Source organism: Bubalus kerabau, chromosome 23 (genome assembly GCF_029407905.1).
Source record: "Bubalus kerabau isolate K-KA32 ecotype Philippines breed swamp buffalo chromosome 23, PCC_UOA_SB_1v2, whole genome shotgun sequence".
Lineage (NCBI taxonomy): Eukaryota > Metazoa > Chordata > Mammalia > Artiodactyla > Bovidae > Bubalus > Bubalus kerabau.
Window position 1 is genome coordinate 38,535,135 of NC_073646.1, and position 14,002 is coordinate 38,549,136.

Genomic DNA, 14,002 nt, shown 5'->3' on the forward strand with positions numbered 1-14,002 from the left:
GGGTCAGGAAGATCACCCGGAGAAGGAAATGGCAACCCTCTCTGGTATTCTTGCCTGGGAAATCCCATGGACAGAGGAACCTGGAGGGCTACAGTCCACAAGGTCGCAGAGTTGGACATGATTTGGCGACTAAACAAGAACAATGCACAGAGTAGGTGCTGAACAGTTGTCCCATCTAGGGCAGGGTCATCAAGTGAAGCTGGATTCCCAGTCGAGATGACAGGGACAGGCTGGGGACAGACAGACTGGGTGGAGCCTGCAATGCACCCCCAGACTGAGCTGGCTGGGGCTGGGGAGGCAGGGACAGTCCAGCACCACACCCTCCCCCAAGTGTTCTCCGCTCCCCTGCGGCTGCCCTCTGGGGCTCAGCCCAGGCTGACCAGAGAAGCCAGCCTTCCGCCAGAGGTTGTGAAGCCCCAGTGCTCCCTGCCCTCAGCCCCAGACATGGAGAAAGCAGACACCAAGGCTGTCTTCCAGTGCATTTTAATCAAAATTCCATCATCAGAAGAGTTCTTGTGGCATACAGTGTTAGGATGGGCATGTCAGCTTGGTCCTACAAACGGAACTTCCACAGATCTGCACTTTGAACATGTATGAAAAATAAAATATATAATATTTAGCTGTATAAATTTCCCCACTGAACCATGTCTATCTTTTAAAATAAATGATGACCTCTGTCCAATAAACTATAAGCAGTCTGGAGTCACTGAGCAGGCACCAGCCCAACGACATCCGTTTCCTGAAGAAGTAGTTCTGGGGGAAATAGTGGAGACAGTCGGATGCTCACAGGAATCCACGTGAATTAAAACGAGCACGTGCCTCACAGTGGGGCGAGATGTCAAAAAACTGGGAGTGGGTTAATGGCTGCTCTTTTCTGTTTGGGGGAATGGGAGTGGTAAAAAAAATAAATTTCCCAAACCACATGGCATGGTTGTAAAAGCTACAACTGTACTTTTGGCACCAGTGGGAAAAAGACACCTTTCAAAGCCAGCCAGGATTCCGCCAAAGCGCAGGTCAGAGGGCAAGCTGACAGAGGGCGGGGGGGACAGCGGCCCGGGCCCTTCTGTGTCCAGGGTTCCCGTTCACAGCCCCCTCCCTGGAGCCATGGATGCGCTCTCCACCTCGGAGATCAGGCAGGGCAGTGTCCGGACAGCCTGCCTTCCTCCACAAGCTCAGGAGCTCCTGGGACAGAAAGATTCACAGCGTAAAGAACACCAAGAGAAAGGCCCTTTTTTGGGGGGTGAGGGGGAGAAGGGAGGGGCTTCGCTGCGTGCTCAGCTGACAGCAAGGGTGTATGCGACACACCAGGGACACGGCCACTCCGGCAGGACGATGCACAGCCTTCGAAGGGGACGGACAGACGGCACACACGAGACACCAGGGATCCGTGAGAGCGGGCAGGGTTGGGGCGCACTAGCGTTCACAGGGGTTCTGAGCAGGAGTCCCTCCACGGCAGGAGTCAGGAATCCGTCCACCTGCGGCTCAGGGCTTTCTCCCTGCCCCAAACCAACAAAATCATGGTTCGGAACAGATAAGCTGGTGACAGATGCCGCCACAGAGCCTCAGGCTTAGAGATGCTCTGGGAGGAGCTTTGAGGGCCCCCCGCCCACTGTGGCAGGAGGTTCGCGCGCAGTTCCACTCAGGGCATGAGGAGAACGGCCCGTCCCCTGCCTCCCGGAGAGAGGGGTGGGTGGCTACAAGTCAAGGAGACGCTCCTCGCAGGTCTCCACCGGCCACTTGGAAGCTCCTCCAAACACGTCCACGTTGTTATCCACCCAGGGGATGATGTTGCCCGGCATGTTCGTGGAGCAGTTGGCGATGTTGATGATCTCCTGTGCACGGAGGACGCGGTCCCAGATGTTGAACTGGCTGAGCTCCCCGACAAATGCCTGCGTGGCGTCGAACCTGCCGCCAACTGTGTCCTGGGGAAGGGGGACAGAGTGTGTGGAGGCAGGCTCAGGGCGGACATGTCTGTCCCCTCTCCCAGGCGTGTGACCGGCCTGGCAGGGGAGCGCCAGCTTGGAAGGGACGTGGGGCAGGGGTGGACTCCCCTGACTCAGATGGCACCCCATGACCACTGAGTCCTGCTGCTTCCAAAGGTCTAGGTCTCGTGAGGTCCAGGAGAGCGCGTGGCTCAAACCACCCCACTTTACGGAGGGGAGGCTAATGAGAGAGATCCTCCAAGGCCCCTGAGCTGGAACTGGACCCGGGTCACTCGACTCCCAGCCCCTCCCAGGGGAGAAGTAACAGGGAAGTGTCTGGGGGGCGTGGTGCGGAGAGAGCCAAGAGTTCCAACTCAAGGCCCCCCAGAGGACCGGGGTCTACTCCCTTGATTTCCACCAGCAAACCCCAAACACAGGCTGAGACGTGAACTCTTCTCTGCCCTCTGCTCCAGGGGCGAGCTTTCTGAGGGTGGCCTCTGAGCCCCCGACCCATCTCAACCATAGATGTGGTTCCCCAGGTGGCTGTGCTGGGGATCAAGGTCATGACCCTGAGCCAGGAGCCCCTGGAAGATGCCAGTACCAGCCAGGGCCCAGCATCCCAAGTCAATATAGCGGCAGGCAGAGGCCAAAGGGCCAGAGATGGCCCAGCGTCCCTGGGGCTCCGGGGACACTCCTGCCTGTGTTGGACAGACTCCACTCCAGAATCTACAGAACCCACCACACCAACCTGGTCCCTGCTAGGAAGGGCAGGACGTGTCCCCATCCCCGCCCTCACCCCCTCAGGCCACAGGACAGCCGGAGCTAGGCCAGAGGGGACCCCAGGTGTCCAGCCTGGCTGTCATGCCGCGGTGACCAAGGCCAGGTCCGGCAGGCAGAAGGCTGGGCAGGGCCCCGGGCGGGGAGACAGCCGTGTGCTGTGTGGCCAGCCGCTGCACTCACCTGCTCCTGCCCGAGGATGAGCACACCGCCCGGCTTGATGGGGTGCCATGGGGCCAGGTTCTCCCCGGTGCCCAGCTTCTCCCCGTCCTGGAAGGCCTCCCACATGCCATCCCGCGTCGTCCAGGTGACACAGATGTGGTGCCACTTGCCGTCACTGACAAACAGGGGCAGCTGGGCGACCTGCGGGTGGCAACATGCAGGTGAGGGCCCCTCAGGGTCCCCAGGAGTTGGACCTGGGAGCACTGGAGGCCATGAGCCCACTGCCGCTCTCATCGGGGAGGGGGGGGTCCCTTCTGATCTCCCCCCTCTCTGCTCTGTGGGTAACACGCCCAACCCTGCCAGCTCACAGGGACCCTTGGACTAGAGACACCATATACGTCACAGACTCTTAAGGGGAAAGGGGCAGGCTGGGTACAAGCCCCTGACCCCAGGGGGACCCTGATCTCGACTGGACACACTTGGCTCCTGGCTTGGCTGAGGGTCTGGGATACTGTGCAGACTAAGCAGATAAGACGGACAGCTCCCTGCTCCCATGCTCGTTCTGAACATCCCTCGCTGGAGAACCCAAAGAGAAGTCAGAGCTCTACTGGGCAACTTCTCTAGAAAACAGTCAGACCAGGCATCTACACTCTGCTAGTAAGGTCGCAACAGCCATCACGACACTTGGGGATCTACGCGCGCGTGTGTCCTCCTGGAGACCCCAAAGGGAAGTCAGAGCTCTACTGGGCAACTTCTTTGGAAAAGAGTCAGACCAGGCACCTACACTCTGCTGGTAGGGTCCCAACAGCCATTGTGACACTTGGGGATCTATGTGTGTGTGTGTGTGTCCCCCTGGGCAGGCCACCCACCATTATGTGTGAGCGTTGGGGGGAGGGTAGGAGTGCACACAGGGCCCTTCCGCCCCACACCATCTCCCCGAGGTCCTGTAAGTCCTCTACAGACCAGCTCTGCCGTCAAGCATCATGTTGTTACTGTTGGCGTCCTAGCAACCCGGAGCTCCCTCCCAGGAATTGGCTGTTTACACGACATCGAAACCAAGAGGAAAACAAGGCTCTCGGCTCTGCTTCGTCCAAGCGCGTCATTTAGAACAATTAATCCCCAGCTCAAGGACGTGGTCACTGCTGGAAGGAGCCCCTCAGGTGGATTCTGTAGCGTTTCCCACTTAAATAAACTCCAGCCAGAGCAGTTCAGTAGAGACAGGCAGGGTGGGGGCCGAGTGTCCGGTGAGCCCTCCGGGGCTGTGCAGCCATCCGCCACTCAGCCTCAGGAAGGAGGATGTGAGGCTGCATGTTGGGTGACATGCAGCCCGCCTTACATTTAAGTGAGGCTGCAGGAGGGTCCCACAGATGCCCAGAGCTGATCTCTTAAGGAGACCACGCTCCTGAATGTCAAAATAAGCCAGTCTATCAAAAAGGGACATTTACTCTGGAAAAGACAGGACTGGAGGGACGGGAGACAGATGGGTGGTTGCCAGAGGCTGGGGTGGGAGCAGGAGGTGACTATAAAAGGGAACAAAAATTAATACAACATTGTAAAGCAATTATCTTCCAATTTAAAAAGGGGGACGGAGGAAATCTGGGGAAAGAGGAAACTGTTTTGTATTTTAATTGTGGTGGTTACACAGTTATGCATTTGTCAAAACTGGTTGAACTAAAAAGTATAAATTCTACTGTATGTAAATGTATTTCAAGCTCCCTCCGCCCCCGAAAGACATGCTAATGAGAAATATCACACAATCGCACACACATACACGAACACACACCCTCCCTTATTCCTGGGGAACCGCCCTGACTGACTGGCCTGAGGGCCCCTGAAAACTCAGGCTGTCCCGAGGAGGCCCAGTTCATTCTGATCCTTCGTGGCCTCTGTGCCTGGACCCTCCATGGCTTCTTGGTGGAACTCACCGCTTGGATCCCCACAAGCTACAGCTGCCTAGCCCCCTGGCCCCTGCTTGGTCACCTGCCCAGAGTGGGACTGAGTCAGGGCCAAACTGTCCCCTTTGGGGAGAGGATAGCCTTGTGGTCAGATGTCAGACTTCCTGCAACATCCCAACCTCGGTGGCCGCCGGGATAGGGGGGAGGGTGGCGGCCGTCCCAGTGAGCTCACCTTGTCATTGATGAGCAGCTCGATGGGGTTGTTGCCCCACTCAATCAGCACGATCTCATTGGCCTGCCCGGGCACGGCGTAAGAGAATGGGGTGCCGATGCCCGGCGAGGCACTGGACCGCAACCACAGGCAGATGGTGAAGGCGTACAGCTCAGGCAGCGTCTTCTTGATCTTGCCGTACAGGTAGTTCGTGCGGAGGGGCAGGGACACTTTGAACGCATCCGGCGACTTGAAAGCACTGTTGCCTGGGGGTGGTGGGGGGCGAGTGGGATGGGGAGGAGGGGTTGACAGCGTGTGAGCGCCCCCGTCTCTTTCCCCAAAACCAGCACAGCCCAGAGCAGCAGTTGACCTGGACCCCCTCCCTGCAAGCGGGTCCCCTAAGCACAGCACACCTGCTACAGACTGGCCGCTGTCCAAGGTGCTGAAGTGGGAAACAGGCACATCCTTGCTCTTGGAAGCTCGAGGAAGGGGGAAGAGGCACGCTGCATTTAACCTTCTGGTTAAACTAAGCCAAAAAACCCCTCCTCGGCCATGTCCTGTTGCCTCTGCTGTTTCCTAGAAATCTCGGCTCCTTCAGCAGGGCTGGGCGGGGGCCTGCTGGACTTGGGCTTGGAGGTGGGACCCCGGCGCTCCATAAACACTCGTCCACCGAGTCCATGTCACTTCTCCCCCAGAAGAATTGCCACCGCCTGAGGTAAAGGAGTCAGGCACCCGTGACTCGATACTACAGCTGAACTCAGAAGTGGCTTTTGGACTAAATCCCTGAGTGAATTGCTTGCTCAGGACCTGCCCATCCCTCCTCGAGAGAAAACCAAGTTTACTGACCCATTTCCAGCAGGAGGCAGAGATTCCTGACCCACTGAGGTGAGCCCACCCTCCCTGAGCCTTGATCCCTTGGGGCCTACCTGGGGCTGTCCCCAAGCATGTGGCGCTTCTGAAACCTTTGGCAAACAACTGAAACTCTTAAATAGGTCTAAGTCATTATCGGTACAGTTTTGGTTGTAGGTCGAAATTAACACCATAACTAAACACACAGAGGACAAGCCCCTGTGTGCTCATCACAGATCCCAGCATTTGCAGGGGCTGCAGACTCTGTGCACCATCACAGCAAAAGCTCCTCTCTTGTTGGGGACCAGATGCTGCCAGGGAAGGAACCTAAATGCCCGTCACTCCTTCAACAAGTATTAAGCGCTGACGAGGGGCCAGAGGATCCTCATTTCATCCAAGACAGGCAGGTTCTCTCGGCCTGGAACCATACTGCCTGTGTCACTAATGGATGAAATCTGCTCCTTCCTCGCCCTGCTGTGGAGAACAGGAGCCAGAATGGATGAACCATTCTCCACCACGAGCCCCCAGTCTCATTTTTTAAAAAAAGATTTTTGATGTGGGCCATTTTTAAAGCCTTTATTGAGTTTGTTACAACAACATTTCTGTGTTTTATGTTTTGGTTTTTTGGCCATGAGTCATGTGGGATTTTAGCTCCCCCAACCAGGGATTGAACCTGCACTGCCTGCATTGGAAAGCAGTCTTAACCACTGGACTGCCAGGGAAGTCCCACCCCAGACTCACTTTCTGCCACAGTGAGGAACACAGACACGTGAGAGGAGCTCTTTGGTGCACAGCTCGCACCCCACCCGAGGACCTTCCACCATGGAAGGCTGCGGGGCCCGCTGTCACCCTTCTGACCTCTCTGGAACGGGCAATGTAGAAACATCCGAGTCTAAGCTTCACATGTAGTATTTATTTCTATCTGCTGACTATGCAGTCTTGCCTGATCCCTCCTGACCTCCCAAGGCTGCAGAGCCCCGGGAGAGGGGTGGGAAGACCTCGTTGCCTGGGGAAGCTGAGGGCAGGGCCAGGCCAGAGGTTATGCTGAGATGGGCCCCCTGTGAGGCTGAAGCAAAGCTGAGAGACCCAGAAAGTCCTGGATCCCTGATTTTGCAAATTGTACAGTGGCAGCACCAAGGCTCAGAGAAGGGCACCAACTTACCCCAGGTCACACAGCCCGCAAATGACAGAGCCAGGAACAGAAGCTGCACTTCCCAAGACATGCAGCTGCAAATACTTAATGTGCAAATGCTTGTGTTTTCATGGGATGTGATTATCTAATAGAGAGAAATGGCTTCTCTCCTTGCAGGTGGGCAGGCTTGCTAATTTGATCAGACTCGGGGTCGGTAATATCATTAGCCCAGTGATAACAGATCGGTTCCATCAGCGCTGGGAGAGCCGAGCGGCGGCCATACACTGAAAGCCGGCGCCCTCTATTCATATAAAACAGCTTGGAGGTTCAGAGGAAACTTAGTTAAAACCAATTAAGGAATTAAAGGGCCTGACCGATAAATCAGAGACTGCAGGTGGCTGACAAGCCAAGGATGGGGAGCGGCCTGGGGCTAAGAGACAAGGGTTCCAGTGTTTACTTCCGCTCTGAGCTGGGCTCTGCCTGGCTGGAGCGCCCAGAGTCCAGAGGCCCCCACCGATGAGCAGGTCTCCCAGTAAAGAAAACGAGCACCCTTGGGACCTGAGCGGCAGGAGCATCCACACGCAGGGTTGGAAGCTCAGCACTGGGCTGGGAGGAGCCTCCCGCCCAGCAGGGCTGAGGCCCACATGCCGCTCCAGGCTGCAGTCTCCATGACTCTGGTCCTTGGGGGTCGCCGCCTACCACCACCCCAGCTCTGCAGTCTGCCGGCCACGTGAAAGCGGGCGTTACTCAGTTCTGACTCAGTCCCTCATCTAACCAAATCCCATCTCACTGGGTTGTCGCAGGGATTACAGGAAACACAGAACATGGAGCTCAGAGCCTGGCATCTGGCACAAAACAGGCACTTAACAGGCAGGAAATGGTGCACGGAAGACCAGAGAACCCCCAGGGCCCCCCTCCGTGTGTGGTTGAGGTCCGTCTCCCCTGGGCTCAGCAGGATGCTTCTAAGGAACACAGTGTGCTTTCTACTCATGGTACATTTGGGGGCTGGCAGCTTCCGTCTCTGCTCACACCTGTCACATACATGACAGACACAGAGAACTGCTCAGAAGACAAATGATCACCTTCCTCAAAGACTCACCCCGGGGCTGGGTGGAGCACACAGGATTCTAGAGCTCTCATCCAGGGGTCGAGAGGCAGCGGACCCTGAGCTACTGCTCACTGCCAGGGTCTGCAGGCTCTGCAAGAATGGCCCTGTCCTTGTGGAGTCCAGCTCTAGTTTGGACACGGACCTCCTCTCTGTGCCAGGTGAGCTCTGCGGGCTTTCCGCAGCACCCATGAGCATGGGTGCAGGAATCAGACTGGCTGAGGTGAGGCCTGCCTGTGGCTTTCTGGCTTCAAACAGACACACCAAGGTTGGGAGGGAGAGTCACAAAGGGGCAGCCCCTGGGTGGCCAAAGCCATGATGAAGGAGTTTGGAGGAAGCCATGTGAAACTCAGAACCACCCTGGAGTCACAGAACAAGATGGTGAGGGGCGGGGTTATGTGCCTGTTGCCGTCCATTAGCCGGTGGCCTGGGCCCCACCTCGACCCCCTCTCCCCGAGACAGATGACAAGTCTGGCTGAGAACTTCGGAGCACTCTTTCTCATCTATGAAATGCGTATACCAAGAGTCCTGTCTCCCACACTCGACTCAGTAGACTTCTACTAACCCGCTTCCGTTAACCCACTTCCTCGTAGCAACTCAGCCACCAGGCCAAGCAAGGTACACCACCACCAAGGTCTCTGGCAAAGCCCTCCCCTCACTCTGCAGCCATCCCCTCCTGTCAAGGTACTGAGTAACTGCAGTGTGCCTGCTCCCTCAGCCTGCAGGTCCCACGAGGGCAAAGCTGGGCAAGGGAAGGTGAGCCACCCATCCCTGGCCACAACGGTGCCTTCCTCTCCTTCTGCCCAGTGACAGACAGGTAAGTTCCAGCTGCTCTCCCTTTGGGGAAGGCCTTTGAGACCTAAGGAGCTTCCTGAGGTCACCCAGCAAGGGAGGTGAGGCAGAGAGGACTTTTTTTAACTCAAGAATCCAAGTGCAATAATAATGGTAAGGAAGGAAGAATAGGCTTTCCTGGAAGAAGAGAGCAGGAGAGGGATGAAGGAACCCTTTGACTTTGGGGGTGCTGCTGAAAAAACGACTAAATCAAATGAAACAGAAACACTCTCTCCTTGGATGCCTCCATCTGGCCCAGCTGAGCCGACGTGGCTGGAAGAGTACGTGGACATTCTGCCACTGGACATTCACCTGCCAAATCATACAACTGAGTCATCAGAAGCTGCCCTTGTCCGGTTAGTGCATTTGAAAGGTTATAATCCTATACCCACAATCAGCAAACCTAAAACTTCACACCCAGCACAGTCTGAATGATCTAGGGCCCTTGATCCCTTCCCTTCCTGTTTCCTGTGGGAGAAACTCACCCATCAGAATCTGAGCAGAGAAGAGAAAGAGACTCAGAGCCTGCTGCAGGGTCTAGTTAAGAAGGGACTGAAATGCCTGTGTGGCAGGAGGTCAGAAATCAGACTGGACGAGCGGATCTTGAGTGTCTTGCTTTTTCATGGACAATGCCAGTGGGGCTGGGGACAGGGTTAATTCCAGAGATGGCTGTTATCAGTCACCCGGATTGTTTGCTCAAACAGCCAGGAACCACCAGGCAGGCAGGGCCACAATCACTGCTGACAACGGGTCTGAGCACAGGTAATGAAAACCAGGACCCTCCCAGCCGCTAGCAGTGCCCCTTCCATCTCCACCGAGTCTCTGACCAGTGCCGACAGGGCAAACTCTGTGCACCACGAGATGACTCAGGTTGAAACAGCAACACCTGGCCTGAGAGGTGAGAGGCAGGAGGGAGAGGCGGGCTGCGGCTGGGACGGTAAGGAGTCCGGTGGTTTTCTGCCCCCAGCATTGGAGGATCAGAGGTGAGGACGGGAGAGCAGTCTCAAAACCGGGCAAATTCAGGAGCAGAGCTCCCCGCCACGAGTCACCAGGCAGGGGTCTAGCAGTGACCACTCCCTCAGGGGCCCAAGTGGCCGCGTCTGTCAGGGGGCAAGATGGCAGTGCCACGGGCTCCACCGGGCCTGCCCTCCCTTGCTCTGAGCCCCGCTTCACCCCCTTACACGGCAGCCAAGTACCAAGACGATGGGCTGGGGGCGGGGCAGGGGGGTGGTGAGGGGTGGGGGGGTGGAGAGGCGGCTGAGGGACGGCCGCAAGGGGGCGGCAGAGACACCAGCCCGGCGCTCACCTCGCTCCAGCTCGGTCACCCTCTGCAGCAGCGCGTTCAGGGCGCTCTCCGTCTTCTGGCGGTGAGCCGAGGTCTCGTTGTGGAGCAGGGACTTCTCGTCCTCCAGCTCGGCCACCTTGCGCAGCAGCTGTCTCTCCAGCTCCCCCAGCCGCCGCTGGAGCACCTCCCGAAAGTCGCCGGGCAGCACCGCGTTGGACACGTTCGCTCGGAGCTGGTGCTTTCGGTGGAGGAGGCAAGGGGGTGGGAGGCACAGGCGGGAGAAGTATTAGGGCCAGTCTAAAAAGGAACTGTGAAATGGGGCTCCAATGGCCCCCACCACACAGGGAGAAGCTTCCCAAATAGGAATATTAAATCGTGCCAATGGCGGGAACGGGAGCATTTCACTCATTTGTGGGGGGTGGGGGATACGGAAAGGATTTCAAAGTCAAACAGCAATTACTCTGCTGCAATATTTTAAATTTAGTAATCTCATTTCCCTTCTCAGGAAGCTGTGTTCCTCCTCTCACTAAAAAGTCAAAAATTTTACCAACATCTATCATTTTCAAGTAAGGACCAAAATACAGCTAGGATTTTTTTTTTAAGAGGTAATCAAACGGTCCTCAAAGAAGACGAGCTTTCATCTAGCACCCACCTCCCCAACCCCCGCAACCTCCAAGTTCCGGTAGGGCCCAAAAGTGCATGACTATGCTTGCAGAGATGTTACTGGAAAATGAGAACTTTAAAACTGGGCTAGTCTGAATTCCAGGAACCTTCGCTTTTAATGCTGCTTTTAAATCCTCACCTCCTATTTCTTTTATTCCTCTACCATTCTGCTGGCTCTGGAGGATGCCGGCTGCTGTCTAGCCACCAGTCCTTGGCAAGCTGTCTACCCCTCCCTCTAAGTGTTCCAAATTGTAAAACAGATTATAGGATCTGCCTGGGGGGGTTGTTGCACGGGTTAAAATTAGATAATATGCCTGGCACATATTTAGTGTTCCAGAAACGTTAGCTCTTATTAATCATAATGAATCGAGGGATATACAGATGCTGGAAATACTGTATTTAGCCATCATGCCAGAGGAAACTCTCAAATAATTTTGCAATAATTACCACCTGTAATTGAAATCTAGTTTTGCTAAGAAGTATTTTTGTGAACGTGTGTAACAGAAACATCCACACTTCTTAAACGGGGCAGAGAGTAAAGATGGAAATTAAATGAAAATTTCTCTCAAAGTTCCAAACTGCAGACACCTTCCGAGAAGGGAAGAAGGTCTCTTCCCCCAGAGCAATCGAGGGGAGGGGGGCACCCTAGGATCCGCGCGCGCAATTGGGGGACAGCGTCTTTGAAGTTAACCAGCTTAGAGGTGCGCCTGGTGTGAACCGTGACCCGCCCACGTTCGCCTTCCGCCGAGACCCCGGGGCCTCCGCCTGCTCCGGTCCAGCCGAATTTGATTTATAAAAGGTAACACCGGACGCCCGGGGCTGCTGACCTCCCGCGGAAGCCGCCTGTCCCCTGAGACAAGGTCCAGGAGCGCGTCCGGCTCGGGGAGACTGGGAGATTTATAAAGAGAGAGAGGGGGCCGTCCCCATTCGCCAGGCTGGACCTCGGGGAGTGAATGGCCCCATAGCTGGCAGGCCTGGCACGGCTGGGTGGGGTGGGAGGGAATTTAACCTTTTCCTTCCAGCAAAGGGGTGGGGAGGAGGGATGCGAGCCACGCAAGTTAAGTTTCGGAGCCAGACCGAGAGCGCCCCTGACCCCAAACCCAGCTTGCCTGGCGTCCGAGCGCGCCCGGGCGGCGGTGTCCCGCGCAGCCCAGAGGGCAAGACCACGCGCCCCTCCTCTGCCCCGCTCCTCGGGGTCGTCCCCCCAGGGACCCCGCGCCCTGCTACCTCCAGGCTCTCCAGGCGGTCTTTGAGGGTCTGCAGAGAGCGACTGAGCTGCTCCACGACGTGGCCGGGGTCCCGCGGCAGATCGCCCATGGTGTCCTTGCCCGAGGCTGCCCGGCCCGGCGCCTTGCCCCCTGCCAGCCCCTCGCAGCGCGCCAGCTTGGCCGTGAGCTCGCGGATGGCCTCGCGCTGCGAGCCCAGCGTCTCTTTCTGCTGCACGACGGTCTCGCGCAGCTGCAGCACCGCGGCCCGCAGCTCCTCCTCGGGGCTCAGCGCGCCCCCCTGCATGGGCATCGCGGGCAGCGGGCAGCCGGCGCGCGCCGCCTCCGGGGGCAACGCCGTGCACACGAAACGGTTGCTGGGCGCCGGGCCGTCCTGGGCTCCGGCGGCCACGGCGAGCGCCACGCCGGCGGCCAGCAGCGCCAGCATCCCGCCGTTGCCGCTGCGCTCACTCCAGCGTCCGCGGGCAGGCCGGCGAGCCGGCGCCGTCGGGGCGCGCGGCGGGGGGCGCCTGCGCGGTGGGCTGCGGCCGGCCTCGCCGCTCGAGGGCAACGTGAGCGCGGGAGCCCACGGAAGCCGCCCGCCGTCGCGGAAGCCACGCGCTCAGTCCCGCTCTGCGCTCTGACCCGGCCGGGCCCGCGCGCCCTTTCTTAAGCTGGAAGGGCGGGGGCCCCGGCGCGTGGGGCGCGGCGCCGCGAGCTCTGATTGGCCCAGCCTGGCGCGCGTCACGCAGGGGCGGGGCGGGGGCGCCTACTCGCCGAGCGGCGTACCAGCGGGCGGGCGCGTGGGCCGGAGCCGGGGGCGCGAGCCTGGGGCCCGCGGCCCTCAGGAGGGGACGGCTGAGGTTAAAAAAAAAAAAAGGTCCTGGGTGCCTTCAGGAGCCTCGGCCGACGAGTCCAGGCGCCCCCTCGGAACCCCCCTCGGACGCCCGCGTCGTGGGCTGTGGAGAAGCCAAGAGCCCCCTGGTGCCCCTGCGGCCCCTGAGGCGGCTCTGAGGGCGCCAGGCCTCGCTCTGCGGTCGCCTCAGCTCCCGGGCGGGGACGACCCCCGTTTCACAAATGAGGAGGCGCCCCGGGCAGGACTCGAACCTTGGGCTGCCGTCGCCGCCCGCCCGCCCGCGGCCGGCGTGGGCCACCCGGGGCGGGGCCGCGGCCACCTCACCCCAAAGGCGGGAAAGAGAGGCACGACAGGTCGCGTCCGCAATCCCGTCTTGGAAAGAATTCTCAGGTCTGCGGGTACCAGAAACAGGCGGCAGATGCCGACGGCGAGGAGGGGTCGCCCGCGCACCCTCGCGCCACGTTCCGTCCAGCTTGGGGCGCGGAGTTGCGAGGCCACTCGCAGGGCTGTCTGGCGCGGGTCCCGGCGACAGCCCGCCGGGTGGTGATCTTCACAGCAAGGCCTGGGCCACATGGGCCTTGATCCGACCAGCAGTCGTCGCCATGGTGCCAACGTGGTGAAACAGCGCCCCACCCTCGGGAAGAGGGTGCCCACCGTGTCCAGTGTCCCCGTTAGAGACGCTGTCCTCAGACTCTTGGAGGGAACAGAGACAGAGAGAAACCCCCCAAAGCAGGAGCAGATTGGTTTCAGAATCTGGGCTGTGGTTTGCAAACAAGTTCACAGAGATTTTGATGCAAAGCAACAGACAGAGCTGGTTTACTGCACATTATAAATGGAAATCTTTTACTTTTTTTCTCCATTTTTAAGAAATCCTGTGGCAAGGTCATTAATCATATTATCCATTATACCCGAAACAAATGGATTTGTCACTTCTGCACAGAAGCTGAGGTTGATTCTGAAAACAAACTATATCAAAATAAATGAAATTATTATGATAATGTAAAATAGACTGCAGTGATTAATCTCCAGAAACCGAATTTTTGACCTGCTTTGTACTTCAAACAATAGCTTCTGTTATGTAAATAGTTGTGGGATTTTCAAGGATAATG

The 14,002-nt window shown here is 57.7% G+C and overlaps 1 protein-coding gene across 2 annotated transcripts; it reads right to left on the reverse strand.

Moving 5' to 3' along the window:
• Positions 1–467: 467 nt before the first annotated feature.
• Positions 468–12,659, reverse strand: NPTX2 (neuronal pentraxin 2). Of its 2 annotated transcripts, XM_055562129.1 has the most exons (5): positions 12,060–12,659; positions 10,191–10,407; positions 4,989–5,233; positions 2,883–3,062; positions 468–1,922 (listed from the first exon to the last, which is right to left on the reverse strand). In XM_055562129.1, exons 1-5 carry the CDS (start codon positions 12,483–12,485, stop codon positions 1,695–1,697), a joined length of 1,296 nt encoding a protein of 431 aa, XP_055418104.1. In that variant the 5' UTR covers positions 12,486–12,659; the 3' UTR covers positions 468–1,694. The 2 variants fall into 2 exon arrangements, with proteins under 2 accessions (XP_055418104.1, XP_055418105.1); XM_055562130.1 differs by lacking the exons at positions 468–1,922; positions 2,883–3,062; positions 4,989–5,233 and adding an exon at positions 9,413–9,984.
• Between the last annotated feature and the right edge of the window lie 1,343 nt (positions 12,660–14,002).

Coding starts and splice junctions, on each gene's coding strand:
- NPTX2 (XM_055562129.1), bottom strand. CDS start 12,485: ATGCTGGCGCTGCTGGCCGCCGGCGTGGCGCTCGCCGTGGCCGCCGGA. Junction 10,408..12,059: donor ACCGCCTGGAGAGCCTGGAG/GTAGCAGGGCGC, acceptor CTCCACCGAAAG/CACCAGCTCCGAGCGAACGT. Junction 5,234..10,190: donor GGTGACCGAGCTGGAGCGAG/GTGAGCGCCGGG, acceptor CACCACCCCCAG/GCAACAGTGCTTTCAAGTCG.